This window comes from Sarcophilus harrisii, chromosome 4 (genome assembly GCF_902635505.1).
Source record: "Sarcophilus harrisii chromosome 4, mSarHar1.11, whole genome shotgun sequence".
Classification (NCBI taxonomy): domain Eukaryota; kingdom Metazoa; phylum Chordata; class Mammalia; order Dasyuromorphia; family Dasyuridae; genus Sarcophilus; species Sarcophilus harrisii.
The window spans coordinates 382,572,790-382,597,588 of record NC_045429.1 but is presented as its reverse complement, the minus strand read 5'-3'; the positions used below and the strand labels follow the sequence as shown (position 1 = coordinate 382,597,588).

The 24,799-nt window shown below is 34.3% G+C and overlaps 1 protein-coding gene across 2 annotated transcripts in view; it reads right to left on the bottom strand.

The window, feature by feature from the left end:
* Positions 1 to 813: 813 nt before the first annotated feature.
* The window catches only part of DESI2 (desumoylating isopeptidase 2), a 35,694-nt gene continuing 11,708 nt past the window's right edge, over positions 814 to 24,799 (bottom strand). The window contains exons 1-5 of one of the 2 annotated variants that reach the window (XM_031966987.1): positions 13,658 to 13,813; positions 12,124 to 12,196; positions 9,779 to 9,872; positions 8,244 to 8,385; positions 814 to 2,956 (exon numbers count right to left, since the gene is read on the bottom strand). In XM_031966987.1, the coding sequence (XP_031822847.1) occupies positions 2,723 to 2,956; positions 8,244 to 8,385; positions 9,779 to 9,872; positions 12,124 to 12,190 (537 nt within the window). In that variant the 5' untranslated portion in view covers positions 12,191 to 12,196; positions 13,658 to 13,813 and the 3' untranslated portion in view covers positions 814 to 2,722. Of the gene's footprint in view, positions 2,957 to 8,243; positions 8,386 to 9,778; positions 9,873 to 12,123; positions 12,197 to 13,657; positions 13,814 to 24,799 lie in introns of those variants that run through there. The other variant, XM_031966985.1, reaches the window with a different exon arrangement.

The window sequence follows — 24,799 nt, the reverse complement described above, 5'->3', positions numbered from 1 at the left end:
CTTGTGACATGAGTTAACAAAACTCAAACCTACCTTTAAGAAGTGAGTTGGTTTTTTTCTCCCCTTCTAAATACAAAGTAAATCCTTACCAAATATATCCTTGAACTATTCAATTTTAAAACAAGATTTTTGAGATTAAGCAGCAAGGACAAAAACACTGTCTGAAAGACAGACCAGGATGAATGTTACAAAGAGCAAGGTCAACTCTGATCTGAAAAGAATGACCTGACCCTATTCATAATTTTTCTTTAGTCATGACATATATTTCCTGATCTGAGGCAACAACTGCCTAAAGAAGATTGTCAAGCATTCTCTTGCACAAAATTTTATACTCACTCGATGTACTGATCATAAGGTAAGACCACTGTTCATTTTTACCAGGGCCCTCAAGAATGAATTTAATCTTCAAATGCCACAGATGACAGTATGCCAAATTAAAAAAAAAAAAAAAAAAAAAAAAAAAAGCATACCATATATTTTTATTGATGATGGGAGCCTGAATAAGTACAGATGGGCCATTCTGAATATTTATCAGGAAACTCTAATTACTAGTTCTTTAGATTAATCAGCAGTTCAAATTAAACTATGAGTATCTATACAGATTTAGTAAAGTACAAAATTGCAAAATAAACTACTTCTAAGTGATTCAGGTTTTGGTTATAGGGATTTTTCTCCTTTCACAAGTAGTATCAACAGTGTGGCTTCATTAATGTCTTACTTTAAGTCACATTTTCAGACTTAAAAAGGTTTATTGGAAATCAGGTAGTATCTGTCCCTATCTTATTTTATTGCATTTATATAGAACTCTTTGTAAACTGAGGGTCCCTCCCACTCTCAAAATGAGAGTAGTTTTTAAACAAGGGTTTTTTTTTTTTTTTTTTTTCTCTTCAGGGAAAGGCAACATTTGAAAGCACAAATTAAACTGTTTGCTTTCCTTTTCCCTAATCCTTCTCCCTATGACTAAGTTCTATGAAAAGTTAAAAAAAAAACAAAGACAAAAACAAAAAAACAACCAATCAAAATCAGAATATGGAAAAGTGAAAACTGCAGTTTACTTAAAGATGTTTGCTCCACATATTTAACAAAGGGTAGCAGCTTAAATAAAGGTAAACCACTTAAAAACCAACAATACTTTATGAAGTTTAAGTCACTGCCTTGAATTGTTTATAAATTTCATCCAATTTTATTGCAGGAATTCATTGTTAAGGCAGAAAAAGTTAATATTACATATAAAGAATGATTTTTACAGAGGAGGGCCAAACTAGGACTACAGATGCCTGGGCACAGGGGCCTTCAGGTTACATATTTTCTCTGACACCATGTGCTTATTATCTGTTGTCACAATTTGGTTCTTAAGTGGATGGATTTACATAAATAGACACATTAGAGATTATAAAATGACCAAAAAAAAAAAAAAAATGAGTTGAATGTTTGCTGAAAAAATAAACGTAGCTAATGAAAACACATTAATATGCTGTCAATAAAAAATGTCTATAAGAGGACAATGGCCATTTATTTGTGAGATGAAATGGTTGTGCACATAATTCACTCATAAATGACCAAAGGCAGCACATAGCCACGAGAGGGGCTGGACAATAGGTTGCCCCATGTCATGGCATATCTTTCTGGTAAGATATAGAAAGCCTTAAAATAACTGAAGTCCAATAGATACTTTACCATTATGGACCATGTAAACCCAATAAACAATCAGCCTCAATAGTTATAAGAATCTGAATTACAAACTAAAACTGCTGAAATTTAGGACATCCCTCAAGGTTCCCCAATCTTCCTTTAAGCACTATATGGACAGGATTACAAATTAGTATGTTCAAGGGAAAAAAAAAACACTTTTGCAGTTTAAGAAATGATTATGTATTAAAATAAAATTGAGCTTTCACCACACATGTGCAGTTACTAGTAAGATAGTAATCTTTTAGAAAATTCTTGGAACCATGAATGCTGGACAAGATCCCAAGCATGTAGAGGAATTCCCTGCTGCTAGAGGTGACCAGATAGACCATAAGGGCAGTAGAAGCCAGTTCCTGTTAGCTTCTGTTGGAAACCTGGCAGATGTGCTACCTAGGGAGCAGAGCAGGAGAAAGGAGAGCTGTAACTGCTCCTCAGGAACTGTTCTTCCCACCCTAACCCCTAACCCCCAGTACCAGGCAGGACCTCTGACAGAGTCTGTTCTCAAGTCCTGCTCACTTGGGTTCCATGTAGTCTGGTGCCATTTTTTAAAAATCACAATTTTTAAGTAGGTGATGGTGACCACAAGTAAATACCTGTTCACACACTTGGTACTCTGATGTTTATGCCACAGCTCTGGCAGCAGTTGGAAGTGTAGAAAGTTTACCTGCCTAATCTTACGAAGACATTAAGGTTTTCTTCTTTCATGGTGGCAGGAGTCCATGCAAGATTTGTAAACAGCAATATAAAATACTGTAAACATAACTCAACAAATTTTGTATAAAACAGAAGTAAATCCAAATTTACAAGTGGGTAAAAAAAACAGAGGGTGGCTTCACATAAAAGTCCTCCCTCTTTTGTCAGGTGATTCTTTTAAATTACAAATATAATCCTGAGCTGAAAAAACTTGGGATTTGGGGAAGAGCTATTGTTGCATACAAAAGGAATGTCCAAAAAGAAGTTTGCTCTCTTCTTGCTGCTCTCTAGTGAAATTCAACTGCCAGACAAAGTTCTGAATGTGTTACTTTGGAGAAATTTATAGTTTAGTGTGGCGCCCAGGTCTGGACATGGCTGAAGCACTCGACATGACGGCTGCTGCGGCTGCATCCTCTGCTTCCTCCAGCTCATCTTGAAGCTCCTGGCTGACACTAGACTGAAGGGCTGCAGGAGTGAGCCACTCCTTGGGAAGGCAGCTTTGGAGGAATGGTATACAGGAGCTGAAGTAGGCGAGTCGATTAACCCAACGAGGAATCTCTTTCCCACAAAGAATCTACAGGAAGGGGGGGGAAAAAGGCAGGTTTTGCGTTACATGAAAGATAAGGTTAATCTTGTCTAGTGCTGAGGGTAAATCCTTCACAGGCCACGTTTCAAGTGCCCTTTGACAAAAGCTACCTACCAATGAGGGGCCTGGGAACTTTACAGCAAACACTATTCTTTGCTTTCTATAATATTTTCACATCTATAATGTTTTAATAACATCACCTGCCTTTTTGCTCTCTTCATGTTCTTCACAATTATACTGGGAAACATCTAGGAAAATTTTAAGTTATTCCAAAGTATAACACCAGGCTAATATATAATATATGGTAGCCTTAGACAAGTCTATCTTCTCATTTTCAGAGTCCCCTATGGCTCTTAGTACATTCCTGGGCACCTTCCTCCAAGGGGAGCCACTCTGCCCTTTTCCTGGCTCCTGCTCACATGGCTCAGCTGAGGTAGAAGAACAAAATACCTGGCCTTCTTTATTTGCCCTGAGGCCTGGGCTCTATCACCTGGCCTTTTGATGCAGCCTCAGGTTCCTGAACTATGCTGCCCAATCCAATGAAGCCTTCACAATCACTGTGAACTTTTTTGTGTGTGTCATCACTGAAAATCCAAGAGTATGAGCTCCTTAAGATGTGGGGCAATCTTGATTTTTCTATTCATATTCCTAAAGCTTGATATATGCCAAGTATTTAACAAAGGCCCTTTCATTCATTTGACAAATGTTCTTTCCTTCCTTTCTTCACTTCCTTCTCAGGCCCAAGAACCTGTCATATAAGGTTGATCAAAGCATTGGAACCTATCAAAGATAAAATCTCTTCCTGCACTAGAGACTTAATTGTTCTATGACTCATTCCCACCACAGTCACACAGAAGTATTGATTCCTAATTTATTTCTATCCTATAGTTCCCTTGGGAGCATGAGAGCATGATAACTGGGGAGTGGGGAGACAAAGAAAGGGAAAGAAATAGGTATATGAAGAAATAGGTATATGAGGATCCCACTTGACTGAGAAACTGCTTCCCTACTCAGCCTCCTGACCTTTATTCTGCCTTTGTCCCATACAAGTGGGAAGTTACTACAACATTGTATCTTAAGTGGTGTAACTTGGGTCTTCTACTTTTTTTCCCCCTGCCCTTTCCTTTCTCTAAGTAGCAGAAGTGAGAAGAGAGACTTATGTGAAAAACTGCCTGACAGGAAGGAGAGATCTTCACGTTCTAGGTCTGTGTCACAAGGTCAGAGTGCATTCTCAAGAATCAGTGGGCTTGCTGAGAGGAATGACATCCCGTTGGTGATACTGTGTTCCCTTTGTCCATCAATAAAATCTCTAGGGATGAGCTGGGGAGAAGAGAATAAGAAATTTCTTCCTGGCTTTATTTCCCCAAAGAGTAAGTTAAAATTCAATGTAGATTGATACCTTAAAACCTCATGTTATCAGATAACTAACATTTTCCTTATAAAGGAAAAAACTCACTGTACTATGTGCTCAACAAGACTCTTTTCTTTTTTAACCTGCAGCTCGAGTGCTACCTTTAACACGAAGCCTCTCCTAATTCTTCTCTCTGCTAGTGTCCTCCCTTGCAAAGTAACTGAAGAAAAAAGATCTGCAGGGCAGAGAGTGCTGGACTTGAAGTCAGGATGACCCAAGTTTGAATCCTGCCTCAGCTGCTTACTAGCCATGTGACCCTGAGCTAGGTGACTTATCCCTAACTTCTCCCAAATTCAGTTTCCTAATCTATAAAATGAAGATAACACCATCTACCTCACTGGGGTTACTGTATGGATCAAATGAGACAACATATGTAATATGCTTTTTAAAAAAGCAGTTATTCTGTATATATTTATTCTCTCTCTCACATACATATACACACATTAGTTATAGGCATGGGAAAGGACTGTTCGGTTTTTGTAAGTAGACAGGGGTAATGGAGAGAGCACTGGACTTAGTGTCAGGGAGACCAGAGTTCAAATATTGCCTTAAAGTCTGAGTAACTTCCAGTGAGTCAGTCCCTTTCAGTAAAAATGGGAGTAACAGAGCTACTTGCCACACAGCCTGTTGTGAGAACCAGAAAGGAGAATCTGTAACCTCCATAGAAGTTAGTTGTCACTATCTATACCCCCACTGCCCAGTACACACAGAGCTTGGCACATACGAAGCACTTACTGCTTGTTGACTGGCTGATCTGTCAGAATGATTACAATTCTATTTTAAAGAAGACAGACAGAATGGTGAATCAGTGAGACCATGGACTTGGAAGTCAATTCAAGAAACATTTATTAAGAAACTCCTACACATCAAGCTCTGGGCAGCAGAAATCGTCATCAAAACAATGGAGTTCCTTCCGTCAAAGTTTTAGAATTTTTGGGGAACAACATAAGCAGAGATTATTAAATGCAAAATATATACAGAAAAATTTTCTAAGGTTAGGGAAGATCAGAGTTCTTAAATTCTTTAAGTTTTTTATTTAGAAGGTAGGGAAAGAGGTTTCTTAAAAACAGTTTTCTTAATTGGCCAGAATGGAAGGGATGAAGGAGAGTGGAGGCCCTGCGGCCCACAGCCTGAATCTCAGGAACCCAAATGCAGTTTGGAGGTCAGAAAGCTCAGCTCTGGGCTGTGTGACCTCACTTCTGGTACTCCACAGAGCCATTGTTGGAAGTGGTTTTGGTTAAATACTATGAAATGTAAACTACTTGTTATTGTCAATCTTAATTACGTCTTTTTCTATTTTTAAGTTGCAAGCCCAATTCATTGGTCTTTTCTTTCTCTATTTTATTCAAGTAAGCCTCTAAGGATATAAAATTTCCCCTTATTACCGCTTTGGCTGCATCCCACAAATTTTGGTATGATGTACTATTGTCAATCTTGAGGCAGTGTCGGAAAGAAATAAGGAAAGCAAAGGTGGAAAATGGCAGAAATGGGGTGAGGTGGCTCTGTCAACGAAGTTTGTTTCTGAGAAGGTACCAGCTGGTTGGGAAGGAGCCAAATGGAAGCTTCTAGAAAAACAATTACCTCTCATGAGGTAAAATAATGACCCAGAAGTCTTGTGACTTTATTTCAAACACTTGCAATTTAGTCAATAAAAACAATTTCATGCAATAAATGCAATTTAGTCAATAAAAATGCCTAACTTAAGAATAAATGCAAATAAGATAAATGCAATGACTGATTCCATGAAGATTGATGATGAAGTCTACTTACTGAGTACTTAATTACTTATTGAGAGGTGACAGATTCAAGATACAGAATAAGACATTTTTTGAAATGGCCAATGTTGGAATCTGTTTTGTTAGGCTATGCATTTGTTCTAAGAGCTCCCCCCCCCCCCCCCTGCATTTGGGTTAAGGGAGTTGGTAGGAGGGATAAGGAATAGATAGGGTGATACAGCCCTCTCCTCCCCCCCTAAAAAACAACAAAAAAAGGAGGTTCACTGAAACATTTAAAAAAAATGTATAGAAAGAGAGGCCTGTATCACAAAAAAGATAGCCTTAAAAGTGACATGTTTAATTTATTACAGTTTAAAGATTTGCAATTTCATATATAATTTTCCTTTTTTATTCTATTTCTTATAAGAAAATACTTTCTGTGTGCTAAGTTTGGGATTTAAACACTAAACTAAAGTTCAAATTTTGGCCGGATATGTTCAACTGTAGAGAACAGAAAAAAAAAAAAAAAAAAAAAAAAGCTGAAGTGGTTACTGGGGCCCACGTTTATATCACAGCAGTCCTAAGACCCCTAAGCAGCATGGTACAAGAGAAAGAGCAATGGGATTAGACTAAAAGTTAGAAGCCCTGTATTTTTAGCTTTGGCCCTTTTTGATCTGGAGCAAGCTGTTAGACTGTTGTTTCTTAGGTCTTCACATCTGTCAAACAAATGCCAATGTTGGGCTACATTATTTCTAAGGTCCTGTTTTCCAGTTTTGATTTCACAGATAAAATTTTAAACAGGGTTCTGAAGGTATATGAATTCTGAATGCATGCACGATTATCTCACATCTGTCACTGCATATATAGATTCCCCTTGTATGAGAGAAGACAAGCTATGGTGGTCTACAACTTAATTGTTACTGTTACACAGTTCGAAAGGAACTTGTTGGAAAATGTTGAATGTGAAAAATTATTCTCTCTGAAAACACTTTGAAAAAAATTTTTTTTTCTGGATCAAGCAGCAACAGAGGACCTCTATAAGAGATAGTTAATTTTAGATGTGGTGCTAATCAAGGAAATGGTGAACTATCTGACTAAGAATCTGAAGGCGAGATAACTAAATGATGATTCACCTAAATTATATGAACCATATGGAATGACATTGTGGGTGTAGCAAGAGTCATTATTTTAATATCCCTAGAAGACTAGGGGAAGAGTACAAGAATACAATGAGCAATGACTCTTCTTACTATCAGTGAAGCAATTTGATAAACAAGGAATAACATTTTAAAAGAGAATTTTAAAATTATCTTAAAAGCAAGGAACAGTGAAGTGTCAAATATCTTAAAATGGACTAAGTAGAGATATGGAAGAGGCATTAGAAATGCACTGTATTCGTAGTGATTCTTATGTAATCCTGTCATTTTACAGAGATGAGTAGCTGAGGGTGTCACAAGGTCACAAAAGATATTAAGAAGTGAAGCTGGGAGTTAAAATTCTAACACACTTTCTAACAGAATTCAATCCAGCACACTTTCCATTCTATTTAAAAGTACCTCCCATTAAATTGTAATTTAAGTATTTCAGTCCTACAAGAATTTGCTTGTTCTGACTTCAGGAACATAAGCCTATTATCAATCAGGATCCCAATAATCACTCTTCCAATTCCATATAATCCAGTCCATTTTGGGGAGCATTCTTTAACTATTCAGTCAAGTTGTAGGGTAAGCTCAAGCAATGAGGACTTAAAAGACATTTCTTTTTTGGGAGGCCATGGAAGCATGACTTTTTGCCTCCTGAATTACAATGAAATTGCAAGGTTACACATAAGCTTATACAAAACAGGAATTTAATAAATTTGTTGATTTGGGAGATTTCATTGTTTTGGGGAGAAATGCAAAAAGACCAGAATGAGGGAGGAAACAAAGTAGAAATGGCACCGGATCATGTGGGGAAGCCTGGTCATAATCTCTGGTCTCCTATTAATTGTGTGACCCTAAACAAATCACATAAGTTCTGTTATCATATTGCCTTTTACATAAAGTAAGAGTTGAAAAATTAAACAGCGAAGATGTAATTAATGAAACAAGAAATAAATACTAAATAGCATTGTTTGTTTGGAAGCCCTTTTGGATACAATTTCATTTACCTCTGATAAAGCTGAAGAAAAGTGATTGCAGTTTTTATGCATCAAATGATAAGCATTGCCTCTGTACTCTTTCCCCAATTCTTCTACAATCTTTTCTAAATCATTTTCTAGGAAGTCAGTGCTTCCCAAAACAACAGCTTCTCTAAAACAAAAGGAAAAAATATAAGTACATAGTAATTTAGGTATTTATAGGCTTGTATTTATAATCTGGTAGTCTTAGAATACATTGATCAATATAAGAAAAGGAACTATTAGTATAAGACAACCAGAAAAATAAGATTTCTTTCCCATTCTAATTATCTTAGATTTGAATTTAAAATACATGAATTTAAGGTACATTAATTCTAACTTGTACAAAAACAATAAATATTTTCTTTTCTTATATCAATAGCTTTCTATTGTTGAGTCCTAGATCCATCGTAATGATATTTATGCTAAGTAAAGAAACTAAATGTTTCTGATGAAACCTACTTGACATTACTCTCCAGCTATTTTAATAAGCGTTCCATTATTAAGCGCCAGATCTATACAGGTGGTAGCTATAGTAAATAAAGAAAACAAACAAAATCTTGATTAACTACCCTTACCATTAGGAGATTGATTATATTATCTTTGCAGTAATACATTTAATTTATTTATAATTGTTCTGGCAAAGACATGCAAAGACTAAAACAATAAAATATCAAAAAATTCAAAGTAGATGTTATGAAAGATACACTATAACCTCAATATATTATTCTCTAGAAAGCAGAATCTGAATTATGACAGATTCAATAGGATATCAAAGGGGAGGTTAGCTTCTATAAGGTTGTCTTGCTAAGATGGTATATTCCAGGTTATGAATTTAGAACAGCATGCAAGTGTTCTGCCTTCAAGATAGCTCAATTGTTATTTGGGCTTAGTGAAAAAGAACTTTAAATCTATCACCTTACACTTATACTTTAAACCTTCATTTCATCAAGTTTATTACCATTGGTTAAATAATTTTACATTTTGAATGTTATGTTGAGGTTTAATTTAAATATAAATCTTATTTAGAAGCTGAAAAATAATCACTTTTAAGATAGATTAGGTCTAAAGATATGCACAACAAATTTTTGTATTACAATCAATACAAACATTATCTCATTAATGGATTTCAATATGTCTAATTATGCTAAATTTCTATATTGCTTCTCTTTCATTAGGAAAAAGAGAAAACTTTAAAAAATAATTATAAAACAAATCACATTTGATATCCTTTAGCCTTCAGAAAAGTACCAAAGGTTAACAATTTAAAACCAGGTAGAATAATGTTTAAAAGCTAAATAAAAGTACTAAATAATAAACGTTGAATTATTTCAAATCACACTGGCTCAATTTCATCTCAATGCAATAATTTCAATAAATTTAATTTACAAAATGTACAAAGATAAAAACAATATTAAAGAAGCACTAGAAGTAAGCAAGCTTATAGACACATTTTATATTGTTTGCAAATAAGAAACTGTGGCAGCTATGTATGACAACATAATAAAATTATCCTCCCTACTTACTTAAATTTAAATGTTTCTCCTAGTTCAGAAGCATTTCCTGGGGAAATTTCAAATATTCCAGAAAAGGGGTAAGGATGACCACCATAAGCAAATTCTGAAAAGAGAAAACTCATCATTTTTAGTATTTTTTCCACAAAGTTAAATTTAAGTCAACCAGGATGCTGAAACTTCTTTACTACTGGCTTTTATTAAATGCAATGGATCTGAGAATATGAAAAATGAAAGCATCTCAAATGAAACTATTATGTTATTGGTTATTCTAGTCATGGAAGAATGAGTTGAATGAATACTCAATGAATGTAAATTTTTTTTTTTTTATTAATAGTAATTCTCTGGCCCTCCTCCCCCAAACTATTAAAGGGCTATAGTTACTCAGGTTTATTGGTCAGAAACTGTTTGTTGGCAGGCATTTCTATAGCTGAAAACATTTCTTCAGACTCAATGAACTTTTGTCCAGCATGATAGAGAGGAGAGTTCCATAAAATGATGATCTAACAAAATTCCAGCTTCACTCCTAAGATCTCTATCTCTCTCAGATATTACAATGTGACCTCAGGCACGACATCTGATTTCCAAAATAACTTTTAAACTTAAAATGTAGTTAAAAAAAAACTCATAGAACAACGAAGGATAAGTGGCAAAATAGTTTGCAGGATCAGAGACTCAAATCTAGAAGTGATGTTGGACATAGCGTTCAGTTTCAAGATGACAGGTGAGGAAACTGAGTTTCTTTAATGAAATGCCTTGCCCAAAGTTGCACAGGTAAATGGCAATATGGAGTTATGCATAAAAATCATGGTTTGACTCCAACATCCAGGGCTCTTTCCACTGAACCATACTGTTGCTAAATTAACGTTTTCATTCTTAATGTAATTTGTGCTCCCTTTTCCAGGAACAGGGGATACTTAAGCTTCTGCTTTAAGTTCCTCAATTTCTCTCTGTATAATAATTTCACATTAAAATGTGGTTTGGTGCTGAAAAATTTAAATTCAATAATTTACTACTACAAACATTACTAGTAACAGAAGGCAGACATAGAAAAATGTTTTGAGGCTTAAATTTTTACTAGACAGTAGTAAAGAAACAGAAAGCAGAAGTAAATTTAGTATTTTACTGAAAAATCAATCTCTTTAGTACTTCTAAGAAACAGAACAGATTCTAAATTTATATCATCTTTGAGTAATACAAAAACATTCCAAAATTATCATATTAAAAGTAGCAATACTTTTGATATACCTCTGCCTTCTTTTCTTTTCAGAATGAAGGGGACCTGACTAATAATCACAACTTAGACAAAAGCCATCACTGGTAAAGTCACTGGTAAAAGAGAAAACCATCTTCAGCCATGTCTAACGGCATTGGTATTTTTTGCAAAAAAACCCAACACATCACATTTTTTGAGGACTGTAAGAGGGAGGCAGTTTATTAAGTAGAAAGGCCTTAAAGAATGGTCTTCAATAAATTACACCTTACACCCTAATATCTAAAACAAGGATTAATGAATAGTGATGAGAAATAATAGGATAGAAACAAAGCACTTTGGAATTATAAAGATAGAAAAGTGAGTCTTTATCAATGATGCTAATACATAAAAGCAAATGAACCTATTTTGTACCTTATATGCAGTCAGTATGGATAACCCTGGGTAGCACTGAATGAGTTGCAATAAACCATCTGATGTCAAAAGCAGAAGTACCAAAAGTGAAGTACACATATGCACCATCATATACCAAATATAACTTTTAAACAAGAGGCAGATGACATCTTAATGATAGATGTTATACTGAACAATACAATGAACTAAATCTGAAATAATATAATTTTTCAGTCACTCTTAAGTTCTCATCACAATTTTTTGTTCATTCATTCTCATTTACTTTTCCTCCTATTAATCTGATATATATTTAATAGAGAGGTAGCATGACATGATAGATGAATGGTCAGGAAGCCTCCAGTTCAAGTCCTATTTCTACCACATAATAGATATGTAACTCACTTAATCTCTTAGTGCCCCAGACAGCTAAGATCATTTAAGTTCCAACTTGGCTTTCCTGGTAGAGAGTATGTACCCTAACTAATCTCCACACTGATGAGATGACAGGTTGAGACTTAAAGAGATGACAACAGACTCTAGCTAAAGGAATGCATATTCTATCACAATTATATTGCTTAGGTGATTTCCATCCCTCCTTTCCCAAAGAATTAAGCCCTACTGGAAAGTAATTTGCAAGTTGGGAAATGAATATTGAGGGATTTTTTGGTTAATTTTCTGAACCACCACTAAAAAATTCCTTAAGAATCACATATCTTTATGAAGTAGATTTAAAGAGACTATGTATACATACCTCTACCATACACTTCTATTCCTGAATGGAAAACTCCAATTCCAATGGATGAGGTGTATTCATTCATCCAGTACTGAAGAGGGAAAAAAAATCCCATCATAATCATTTAATTTCTAATAAAATGCAACTCAATGCTTCATTAACAAAAGACACTTATTTGTAAATTCATGCTAATCCTTTTTCATCTAGCAAAAGGATATGTAGCAGCTTAATAAAAAGCAAAAAACAACATTAGAAAAAGTTGTAGAAAAGTTCATTTTAGTAAATCAATTCTACAATCAAAAGAAATCAAAATGATACAAAAGGGCACAAGCTGTCAGTAAGATCATCTGTTTTGAGTTTGAGCAAACAAAAATATATTTATTTCTCACAGGTATGAACTCAGAAGTTCAAAGTTTTTAGTATCCTATAAATTCTCAACTAATACTCAGGTTTTACTATTAAAATTGGTATTTCTTATTGTACTTATCTGCAGATAAATGATCCCACTTTTTAATTTTTCTTCAAGAACTACAAGAACTAATTTTAATATAGTTTAATACTGGAGAAAACCATTATTTAGATAAAAATTTAGTGTTAAAGAGAAGTTACTATGACTTTTGGGCAAATATAATAAGGCAGATATATTACAGGATTAGTTGACATTAGACATTTATAAAACGTCCAATATAAAATGTGTTTATGAATACAATGCTTGGCATACGTTTAGTACTTAATAAATGTTTGTTGATAACAGAATAGTGAGGCTGCCACAATAGTGCATATTCAATCTCAGTGAAAATATAGATCAATCTTAATTATGATATTTGCTGTTATTTTTGTAAATTTGAAGTTTGTAAGACATTCCTATTCGAGGAAAACACACCAGATGAAGAGTGATAAAGTTATGTGAGCAAAGGTATAAGGAGACAATAAAAATGTATTTGGGGGCCATTAAATAGACCAGTTGGGTATTTCAAAGTCTGCATTGGGGCAGAAGTGGGATGTTTCAAGCAGTTTGCAAGGAATTTATTTTGTACACTGAGAAAGCAAAGGGAATGGGATGATCAAAATGAGTTTTTAGATCAGTATGGCAATTATGTCTATGATGAATTAGAAAAGAGAACTATTAGAAAACATGAGTGAGGACTCTATTACATAAAATAAGAGCATGAAGAACTGGAATATAAAAGAATGCACATGGAAGGTTACTGTGAAAAAGAATAAATAGGGTTTGGTGACTAATTGAAAACTGAAGAAGACAAGAGAGATAAGAGATGAGAGATAAGTATCAGAATCAGATAGTTTCATAGAAGTCAAAGAATAATTTGGGGAGGAGGGAAAGATAATCTACATATTAAAGATTGCAGAGATAAAACAGAAGAAGGGTTGAAAAACGAATCTGAGTTTGGTGATTAGTTGTTAAATTATGTTCAACAGCAACAAAGGAACTCTATCCAAAAAAATACCCCACTTCTTTTTTTTAAACCAGAATCACTACAAAAACATACTCAATTAAAGCAATATTTATAAAGAACCGCAACCACCAGTATACCTTACAATGTCACTGATGTCTCGCTTTTTTAGAACCCCCCCAAAAAACCTCTTCCAAAACCAACCACCGAAGAATTGTAACCACTGTTACTTGTACCTATGAAAAAAAATATGTTCATTGTCAACTTGAGTCTACATTATAAAAACTACATTATAAAAAATTTTGGGGGGAAATTTATATAAAACAAAAATTTTTAAAGAAAAAATGATGCCATTACATTTTTCATAAAACAACACAATAATTTTCTTAGGTAACATTTTATTCAAATAAAGAACTTAACAGATTTTGTAAAAATAATTTGACAAACACAAACATACAATAAAGAAATATTTATTAAATATATAATTTCAGCAATATTGAAATATTTATTGGAAATTCCTTATCCATTTATATTTAGAAATACCTACATCTTTAAAATAATAATTGCCTCTGAATATTAATTATATAATTGTTTTCCATTTAATTGAAACATATTAAAATTTTAAAAATAAATTTGTTGTCCATAGCTTTAGCTTTTTCATAAATGCAGTCACTCTTATCTTCTTGGACTGATAATTTTGAGGACCGTGCAGTGAGTATCCAATTTTTCAACTTATTATGCATTTTTTTAAACCCAATTACATATAAAAATTTCTGACATTAAAAAAAGTTTTTGAGTTCTAAATTCTATCCTTCCTTGTCCTCCTTCTGTTCTCTGGAGTGGTAAGCAATCTGATATAGGTTATACAAGGGCAATCATGTAAAATACTTCCATATTAGTCATTTTGAGGGAGAAAATACACTAAAAACAAGAAAAAAAGAGGAAAAATTAGTTTGCATTGGTTTGTTTTCAGACATCATTAGTTTCTCTCTGAAGGTGAACAGAATTTTTCATCATGAGTCCTTTAGGGCAGTCTTAGACCATTGTATTGCTGAGAATAGCTAAGTCATTTACAGTTGTTCATTGTATAATATTGCTATTACTGTTACATCAATGGTCTCCTGGTTCTGCTTGCTTCATTCTGCATTAGTTCATGTAAGTCTTTCCAGGTTTTTCTGAAAACATCCTGCTCGTCATTTCTTACAGCACAATGTCTTACAATCATATATCACAACTTGTTCAGCCATTCCCTAATTAATGGGCATCCCCTCAATTTCCAATTCTTAGCCACCACACAAAGGGCTGATAGAAATATTTTTGAATATATGGGGCCTTTCCCCTCTCTTATGATCTCTTTGGTATATGGTCCCAGTAGTGATACTACTGGATCAAAAGGTATGCATAATTTTATAGTACTTTGGGCATAGTTCCAAATTGCTCTCCAGAATGGCTGAATTGATTGGTTCATGTCTCCACCAACAGTAAATTAGTGTTCCAGTTTGCCCACATTCATTCCTTCTAACACTTATTGGTTTCCTTTTTTTTTTGTTAGCCAAGCGACAAGTATAAACAAGTACTCACAATTGTTTAAATTTGTATAAGTGATTTAAACATTTTTCCACAAGTATAGATCTGAAAACTGTCTATTTGTTTTGACAAATACTCAGTTTTTCAAAAATAGCAACTAGTTCCTGAAGAAATCTTATTGTGTTTCATTTTTGCTATTTTCATTTAGAAAAATATTTTTAGCTTAAATTCCCTTAAAGTGAAGTACTTTGGCGTGTTATAAAATATGCAAACACCTTGTGCTCTAGTTCTATGCAACTTTATGTTGTCACAATTGTTCAGAGATTTCCTTTTACAGGACCTTTTTAAAAATAAATTTGATCACTTCTAACAAAGCAAAAACCCCAATTTATTCCTCACTGATATTTCTACAACTTTCTGTGAATGTGTCCAAATCTCATGGGCCCAAATTTTAAACCAGTGTTAATAGAACTTTGATTCCCACCAATATTGACTGAACTTTAGAAATGAAATCCAACATAATCCTTTTTTAAAAAAACATAGCCACGCTAAAAAAAAAAAAAAAAATTCAATAGTATCTTATTTTTTCAGTAACCTGTAAAGAGAGCTTTCAAGATTCATTTTTATAAGACTGGGTTGCAATTTTTTTCCCCTCCTTTACCTCTCCTCCTTCCCCAAGATACTAAACAATATGATATAGGTTATATATACATGTTTATATATACATTTCCACAATGGTCATGTTGTGAAAGGAAAATCAAATAAATAAAAAAGATGAAAGTAGTAAGCTTCTAAAGCATCCTTTCTCCATTCTCTTTCAGGATGTGCATGGCATCTTCTATTCCAAGTCTGTGTAATTCCCACTTTAAAAAATACATCAATTGCACTGAGCCATGGAACTGTTACCAATGGACTTGCAAAAGTAAAAAAATCTTTTGTGAAATAAGTCTCAACAAAATATTTATATACTTGTAACTAAGTGACATCTTTAAGTACAACTACTGCTTCATTCACTTACAAAGTTTTTATTAAAAGTACCTAATTTTTCAAGCTGTCATTTAAATTTATTAGATTTCAAGCTACCTGTAGCTAAAAGCTAAAAGGAAACATAATAGTCTTTTCTTCCTATCAAAAGCAGTACTTGTAAATCCCAAATGATAAATAAACATAGTGGATCATATTTTTTGTGTGGGGTCTCTAACTAGCTCAGGATGGAAATGGCTACTTATGGGCCCCATTCCATTACTGATCTCTAAGAGTGTTTTGACCTGTACTGAACTCAGTCAATTTGCTACCTGTAACTTGATGGCTTCCTCTCCTAGAGACTTACCATATCAATGTCAATCTTGGTGAAGATGCCAAATTCTTGAGCCCACACGATGTACTTATCTAAGCCTCCATAGTGGGTGAGATTCTAAGTGTGAACCACCACGCCAGCTGGAATCAAACTCATTTACCTGGCACTCAATGCCCAACACAACCAGATATTACTCTACCATTAGCCTTTCCACATTACAATTTCATGCTCCATTTTTTGGCCAAACTGGACTTTTATCCTTCAAACATTTCCTGGATTTTCCTACCTCCATGCCTTTGGCCTCATCCTGTTGCCAATTCCTAAAATATTTTCTCTCCTTTAAAATTCAACTCAAATACCACTATAGCTTGAGAGGATGGTAGGATATGCCCCATAAACAGTGGGGCACATCTGAGCAATTTATAGGAAAGGAAAGAACAAGTAGAGACACTGAAAATGACAGAGACGGAAGGATCCTGGAGGGAATGGGATTGAGGTCTTGTCAAGGACGCCCTTCTTCTTGGACAAGGATAGGATGAGTAAACATTAAGAAGGGTTTAAAGGCACAGCATAGAGCAGGAGAGAGGGCATCTCTGAAGGGGGAAAGGACTAGAGCAAGGAGAAGTTTTGCAACTGATGAAAGGAAAGCCAACCCAAGAAATGTACAGATAAAGGTTTACTATTCAGTAGTACAGGCCAACTGAAATCACATGAATTTGTAAGAGTGAGGTGCTGGGATTTCCTCCAGCTGCATTAGTAGCATGGGAATAGAAAGGAGGAAGGAAGATGGACGGTAAATGTGACCCAGATTTTAATATCAGAGTGCTAGGACAAAGGACTAAAAAGAATCATGTATGGCCGATATATAGTTGAACAGGGTTCAGACTGAACAAAGGACAGAGCAGGGCTGATGGTCTAGAATAAAAATGGAGAGACAATGGTTAGGTTTGAGACTGTTAGAGAAAGAACAGGAGACATATGATTATATGGGAAGAGTGGGAAAATTTCCGAGTTCAAAATTATCTAAGTGACAATTTGAGTGGTAAAGTCTATGGTGTGACCCCATCTGTTAGTAGTTAGGGTACTCAGATCTTATGCTGATAATACAGTGATTGTGTTTTGAATGTCCACAGCGGCTTACACATGCAGATCTTACATCACGTTTGCACTCACTTCTCAGACCAGACTGAGGGAGGAGGACCTTTTATCACACTGCATGGATTAGAAAACTGAGATCCAGAGAAATTAGAGAGGCTTGGTGGTACAGAGAACTTGATCCAGTGAAGTAGAGCAAGACTAAGTATCTAGCTCTACAGCGAGGCAGGATTATTTCTGTGTGAACTATACTATGTATGTGAATACAGTAGGGTACAACCTAATATGAACAATGAACAACTTGGAGCTTGAAATATACTTAAGAAACTCAAATTCTATCTTGAGAGATGAAGGGGCACTGGATATTCAAGTGATAAAGGAAGAACATCAAGAAAATCTGGAGGCAAAATTGGAAAAATTGCTTCTAGATGAAAACTTGATACATATTTAATATTAAATATTTTAGAGGAATAATCTCACAGAATCCCCAATTCAAATCATAGAATACCTGGAGTCTATTGAACAGAATTTGGGAAATGATTCTCTCTGCCACCAGGGCAGATGGTAGATTTGGCTGGTGCGGGTAGAGCATTTCAACAGGAAAAGAACCAACTCTTGCCTGCTTATTACATAGTAGCAGAAAGAATAAGTTGCTTCATAAACTCTCCTGTCTTGTGCTATCTTCATCCAAAGCCCAAGTGTATTAAAAAACATAAACAAATACTGTTGTGATACTGACTTTTGTAAAAAGGCTTTCAACATTCTTTAAAAAAAAAAAAATTAAAGGAACATAAGGTTAAAAAACAAAAATGCAGCACAAATTCTCAAATATATATATATATATATACACATATATACACACACACACACACACACACACACACATACCTAAAACTGTTAGAGACTGCTTCCTCATTTTAAGCATAATACACAATTCCAACTGAAAAACATAGAATTTATTCTTTATGGAACAAATATTCTAGCAAATCTGGTTACAAACTATATTTCTATGAAGTAAAACTTGTTTTTTCAACATAAGATCAAGAGATCTGTTTCCATGGAAAAACAAAAAAATCCCATGAGTGAATTTTGGGCAAGAAAAGGTGTTCACATGCAGAGAATTCTAAAGTGGTATTGCTTTGATGGCATTTTCCTGATTTTATGCTTTTTATGATGATAGCATTTTCTAACTTTTCCTTGGATCACATGAATTTCTCTTATTTTCCTAGAAATTAGTTAATAGAATGTGTTAACAAAAGTTACTAGTAGATGATGCCATTATAAATCACATAATCTGGCCTGAAAAATTCCTAGATTCTAGACAAATCATTTGTCTTGTCTTAATTTCCTCCTCTGGAAAATGAAGGTAAGAGCCCCTGTATTTCTCAGGGTTATTGTAAGGATAAAATATTTGTAAACTGTTTTGCAAACTTTAAAGTGTTAAATGTTAAGTGTTAAGTTTTAAATGTTAGCTAGCTGGAATTTACCTGACCTATATAACCAGACCCTTATAATGTTTCCAAAGGACTGCTGAGGTACTAGAATAAAAAATGAATACTTAATAGCTCTGCAAGTAGGTAATGTTACCTCCATACTAGAGATGGAAAGTTGGACAGCATCAACTGATTTTTCTTTTAGCTACAATACAAAGTTTAAGTTATTAGGAATAGAACTTCTAGGCTATTGATATTTCTCTGGGAAATATTTAAAAGCAAGTTTTTTTGGGGTGGGGAGAGATAATTAAAATAATATTCACTAGATTATCTTTACCAGGAAGCGATAAATATAAAATACAAATAAAAGACCAGTCAAGTCCCACTAATTCCTTTGGGAGCACCCTGTCCTAATTTGCAAACATAGACTTAAGCTGTTCTATAAATATCTCATATCTCTCAAAGATAATCTCCCTGCTGGATACACTACAATATGCATTTTACAAATAAATACACCTGAACCACCTTCTTTATTCACCATAAACCCCCAAATTATGGCATTATAGAAAAAAAAAATCTAATTGCTGTTAGCTAAAAAATATATTAGAAAAGCAATGTTTTTATTTCCAAAGGATTGGCATTATGGCAGAACTAGAAGTAAAATAAAGTTGGCAGATTATCTTAATAAAAATACCTCTTACATTTTGCTACCTGATACTCAATAATTAAGTAAAAAGAATAATAGTAGCAGGACCAAAACAAAAATCTTTTTTAGATAAGAGTAAGGAGATGACACTCAGATCTTCTCCAATCAAACTCTTTAGTGGCGTTTACTCTTATAATTAAAATTTACAATCCTATCTCTCTCCAAGTATGTTGTTGGTGCCAAGAATGGACAAAAGAGTGACTGGCTTAGTGTAACCTATCAACACAAACTGATAAACAACTCAAATTACATGTTCTCCCTGATGAGGTCAATGTCACTTTTATATACTAACCATAATATAGTACTTAACAATTTTTAGAAACCAGACTATTGTTTATCTTCAGCATTTTTTTTTTGAACAAGCACCAATTGTTCCACCTCCCCTAAAAACCCTATGATCAAAGAATATAAAGGGAAAAAAAAGTCTTCCATGGAGAAAGCAATTACAGGCACAAGTCCTCTAACTATAAACTTAATTCCTTTTAGGAGTGCAGTGAATATTATTAGATCATGAATTTCAATGGCTCAATCTTTCCAAATTGAACTGGCTGCTTCCAGAATTTGTTAGTTTGATTCAAGGTCAGGATATTAATAATGGCCTAACTAGAGAGATAAGATAGAAGCCATCTATGTTACAAAGTTTAGAGAAATATTAAAAAAAAAAAAAATTAAGTAGCAGACACTAGATCTCAATGTCTCATGATCCAAGTTGAAGAAGTCCATGATGATGCCCTGATGTTATTAGTTCTTGTTGAAGCCATCACTTTATATTGCTATGATAGATTCGTCTAATTACTGTTAGTGTCTCTTTTCCCCCAAACTGATTATTTTAAATTGATATCATTATTTAAAAAGACTATTTAGCTTATTAGGTATTGGTCCCAATTCCCACATAATTAAAAATCTTTGAACTATCCACTGAGACCAAGATACTGTTTTTTTTGAAGACTCAGAGATCTTTTGCTGTTACTGTTGGGAGCTGTTTTTGTAAGAACTCCTGGTGTGGGAACCATGATCAATAATTAACTCATCTTTTCACAGTCCTTAGAGAGTTGCCCAGCTCACTGAAAGGTTAAGTAAATTATCTGTGGTCTCATAATTGGCGTTTGCCTGAGGCAGGATCTGAATCCAATTCTTCCAGACTCCAAGGACAGCTAGATTGCCTCTCAACATTCTCATTTGAAAGGCTTAGCAAACAGACCAATAAAAGCTTTGAAAAGGATTGTTGCTGGGACAAGAAACATTAAAGACGTGTACTTTAGTCTTTATACATCCAAGTCCCACTTTAGTCTTTATACATCCAAGTCCCAACAAAAAACAATCAATAAGTCAGGGAAAAGGGAGAAAAATCAAAATTATATTTTCAAAAGTGCTTTGAGGCAATATTCAGAAGCTAATTTCCCTTAAAGATTCACTAATATATAACAAGTATAATACTAAATAAATCAGGTTTTACCACAAAGTACTATTTCACAGACAAAAGAATTATAAAAAACCTACCACACAACAATGGCATGTTAACAATCCACTCCACTCAAAATCTGTGGCAGAGACATCCCTGTGGGTTACTTACCTTAATCTATGGAATCTGCCTCATGGTCACACTGGAATGACATTATGGTTTCCCAGAACAATTTATTATACTATTTGTGAATAAATCAGAAAGGTGAAAGCTTACATGAAATCATAATACTATTAAGCCAAGTTCAGTGAGTATAGTGTTTAAAATTGATTCTCTTTTGATTTAATATCATATTTATTTTCAAATATATATTATTCACTCTACTTACACTTGCATACCTTTCTTACTTAATTTTCAGGGGAAAAGGGGTTTCTGGGGAAGGTACATTTGCATATAATATAACCATTCCCCTTTTGTAAAAATCAATATTACTAAATAAGCAAAATAAAATCATCTTAATAAAGTACAACATAATCCAAAGATTAAAAGAAAACAAAAACAAAAAACAAAATCAACCTCCATAAAGAAATAAAAGAGTAACTTTAAGAGAAGTGTACTAGTAATTGAGTAAATAGGAAATGCCTTATGTAGGAGATGGCACCTGAGCTGTGGTATTTAGCTTTTCTTTGAGGTAAAAGTGAGGATCTCGTACTTCTGAGACACAGAAGGATCATTTATGGAAAGGCACACAGTTAGGAGATGTAATGTCAAACAAGGAATTGCCAGTCCACTGACTATAGAGTACAACAATGAGATTAATATGAAATAAGACTGGAAAGGGGAAGTGGAAGTCAGTTGTTTAGGACTTTTACACATGCCAGACTGACGATTTTGCATTTTAACCTAAAGACAGTAAAGACATTGAAGATTTTTGGGGTGTCATAGAGATATCTATGTTTTAGGAAGTTAGATCTGATATGGTTTGCATAGTGAAGCGAATCTTCCCATACATGAATGAAAAGGGAAGACTAATTTAGAAGGCTATTGCAACAGTTGAGATGACAGGTGATAAGGTACTGAACTTGGGTTCTGAATGCCTGGAGAAAGGCAACAGGAACTAAAGATGTTACTCTAAAGAGATAAAACTGACAAGACTTGGCAACTGATTGGATATGGGGGTTGAAAGACAAGGAAGAATTAAGTTTGACTGTAAAGTTGTGAGCCTAAATTACAGGAAGCATGGTGGTATCATTTGAATAGAGATACTCAAGTCTGAAGGAGATTTGGTTTTGTAGGAACAATATTAAGCTGTTTTTGGATATATTCTTTGAAATGTTCATGGGACCTTCAGGTGGAGATTTTCAGCAGGTAACTGATAACACAAGACTGAAGTCAGCAAAGATTAAAAAAAAAATTAAAAATCCCCACCAAAATAAACTAAAATATTAGTACTGAATATTGATGATAATCTTCATATATAAAAGGCAGCATAGTATTAAACTAAAATCATGATGTCTCTTTGGCTGCAGTTAGTCTATAGAGCAAGATAGATCTATCTCATTATAAATCATGTTTTATAGTAAATAGTAAATATTGTATTTGGTGCCTCATACAACGAAGAAGACAGCCATTCGCCATGGGGGAATCTAGTTTCAGAATGGATACCACATTAAGGTTGGCACTGGATAAATGGAAAATTTTATTACAATGAATTCCAAAAGTTCATACAAATAAAAATATTCTTTAAAAAAAAAAATACTTTTTCAATTATTTCAAGAAATTTCTCCGAACATCAACAGGGCTCTGAGACAGAACACTCTGGAAGAAAAGACTACTTGCCACAGACTGGAGATTGAGAAGCCACGAGTCGGAGCTGGCTGGAGGTTGAAGAAAGCAGAGGCAGAAACTAAGGACAAAGCTACAAGATCTCTTGGAGCCAGGCAGAGAGATAGGCCTCAAGTAACCGGGCTAATTTGTAAGGAAAAATAAACGCTTGCAATTTTACCAGCTGGCTGCGATTTTGGATTAATTATTTATTGCAACCAAGACTAAGGCTGTCCTCCAAGAAAACCCTTTCACATTTTGGAGGGTATTCAATTATTTGAATCTGAATCATACTGCTAACATGTGAAAAGATGACAATTTAAAGACAAAATATAAGCTTCAATGTTTTAATGTTAGCATATTTGGCATATTGTCTCTGATGTATTATGAATCTACAGTTCCAGACATTAAGTATTCATTATAGTGTTAAAATACTATGTATATGTGCTAAAAAAAAAAGGGCGTTTTCTTCTATTTTAGCTTTGTATTTACGGTCTTAAAAAAACTAAACTTTTTTTGCTGGATAGAAATTCTGTCACAATGTGGGCAGAACTGGGGTTAAGATACTAGTTATGCCTCCTGAAATTGTGCAATTTCACCAGTCTCATCCATTACTGCTAACTGGGAGCTTTAAGACCACTATAATACATGAAGCTTAATTATCATAGAATACATTATCTCCATGATTCAGAAATGCAGAGATGAAAAATTCTTTCCTTATTTCCTTCCTACTATCAATCTTATGCCTCTTATGGCCCAAATCCTCCTATCTCTTCTCACTGTGCCCTGGGGACCTCTTCATTCTATAGATAATGAATCCACTTCATCCTATTCTTGGGCTACCTTTTCCCAGTGTTCACTGTTCCTTCTGTCAGAACCCCCAGCACTGGGACGAAAAATGAGCGTGAATCCTGCTCTCCTAATTGCCAACCTGAGATCCTTCTTCTGCCAACATAAATTATCGTTCTTTTGAAGTTCATACCATCTTCCTAAATTATTGCCTCCCCCCACCCCCCAACCTTGTTACTGTAATATCCTGGCTTTTGGGTCAATCTCCTAAGTTAACTATTATCTGGTTCCCAATCTCCCCCACATATACCTTGTACCAACATTCAATATACAACATTCACTATACAAGTGAATGTCTGCTGAAGATACTGGGTCCAGGTCTCATCACCAGATATTAGATTTAATCATTAATCTGTAAGACACTCTGTTTACCTCTCCACCTATTGCTCCTATTCTTAAAGGTTTGGATAAATTAAGCACAGTGAAGTAAGGAAGAACAAGAAGAATAATATATATGATAATACTAACAACTTAGAAATGTGGTAAATGAAATGACCAACTACAAATTCAGAGGACTGATGATGAAGCATACATACATCTCTTAAAAGAAAGGTGACAGACTTAGGGTGCAAACTGGGATATAAAATGATTTGTTACAAAGGTTCTATTTTTCTTTTTCTTTTCAGTGGTGGTTTTAGGGGAAATGGAAACAGAGAAAATAAATGTTTGTTAATTAGAGAAAAATCCAATGGCAAATTCCTAACCATCACTTTCCTTAACTTGTCAGTAGTGTTGGGAAGTTACTGATGTCAAATAATAGCAAGGAATCCAATCCAATCCAATCCAACAAGTATGTAAGATGCACAAAATACCAGTCATCAAGCATTTATTAAACATTTGCTGCATGCCAGAAATATGCAATGGACTAGGCAACAGCCCTTGACCTCAAGGAGTTTATAGGAATAAATACAACATGAAAACAGAAATATATACACAACAATTTGAGAAGGGAGAAAAAGCTAAGAATTAGGAGAATTAGTTCCTTGAGATGAAAAAATACTCTTCAGATATTCTTGGTATCTTTGATATTCTCATCGACAAAATGCTATTATCTCTGAGGTATTAAATTTCCTAATGCTGGGTCACCCATTTCTTTGGATTATTGTTCTATGCCTCAAATTTTGCCATCTTATGCAGTGTTAGGTTCTA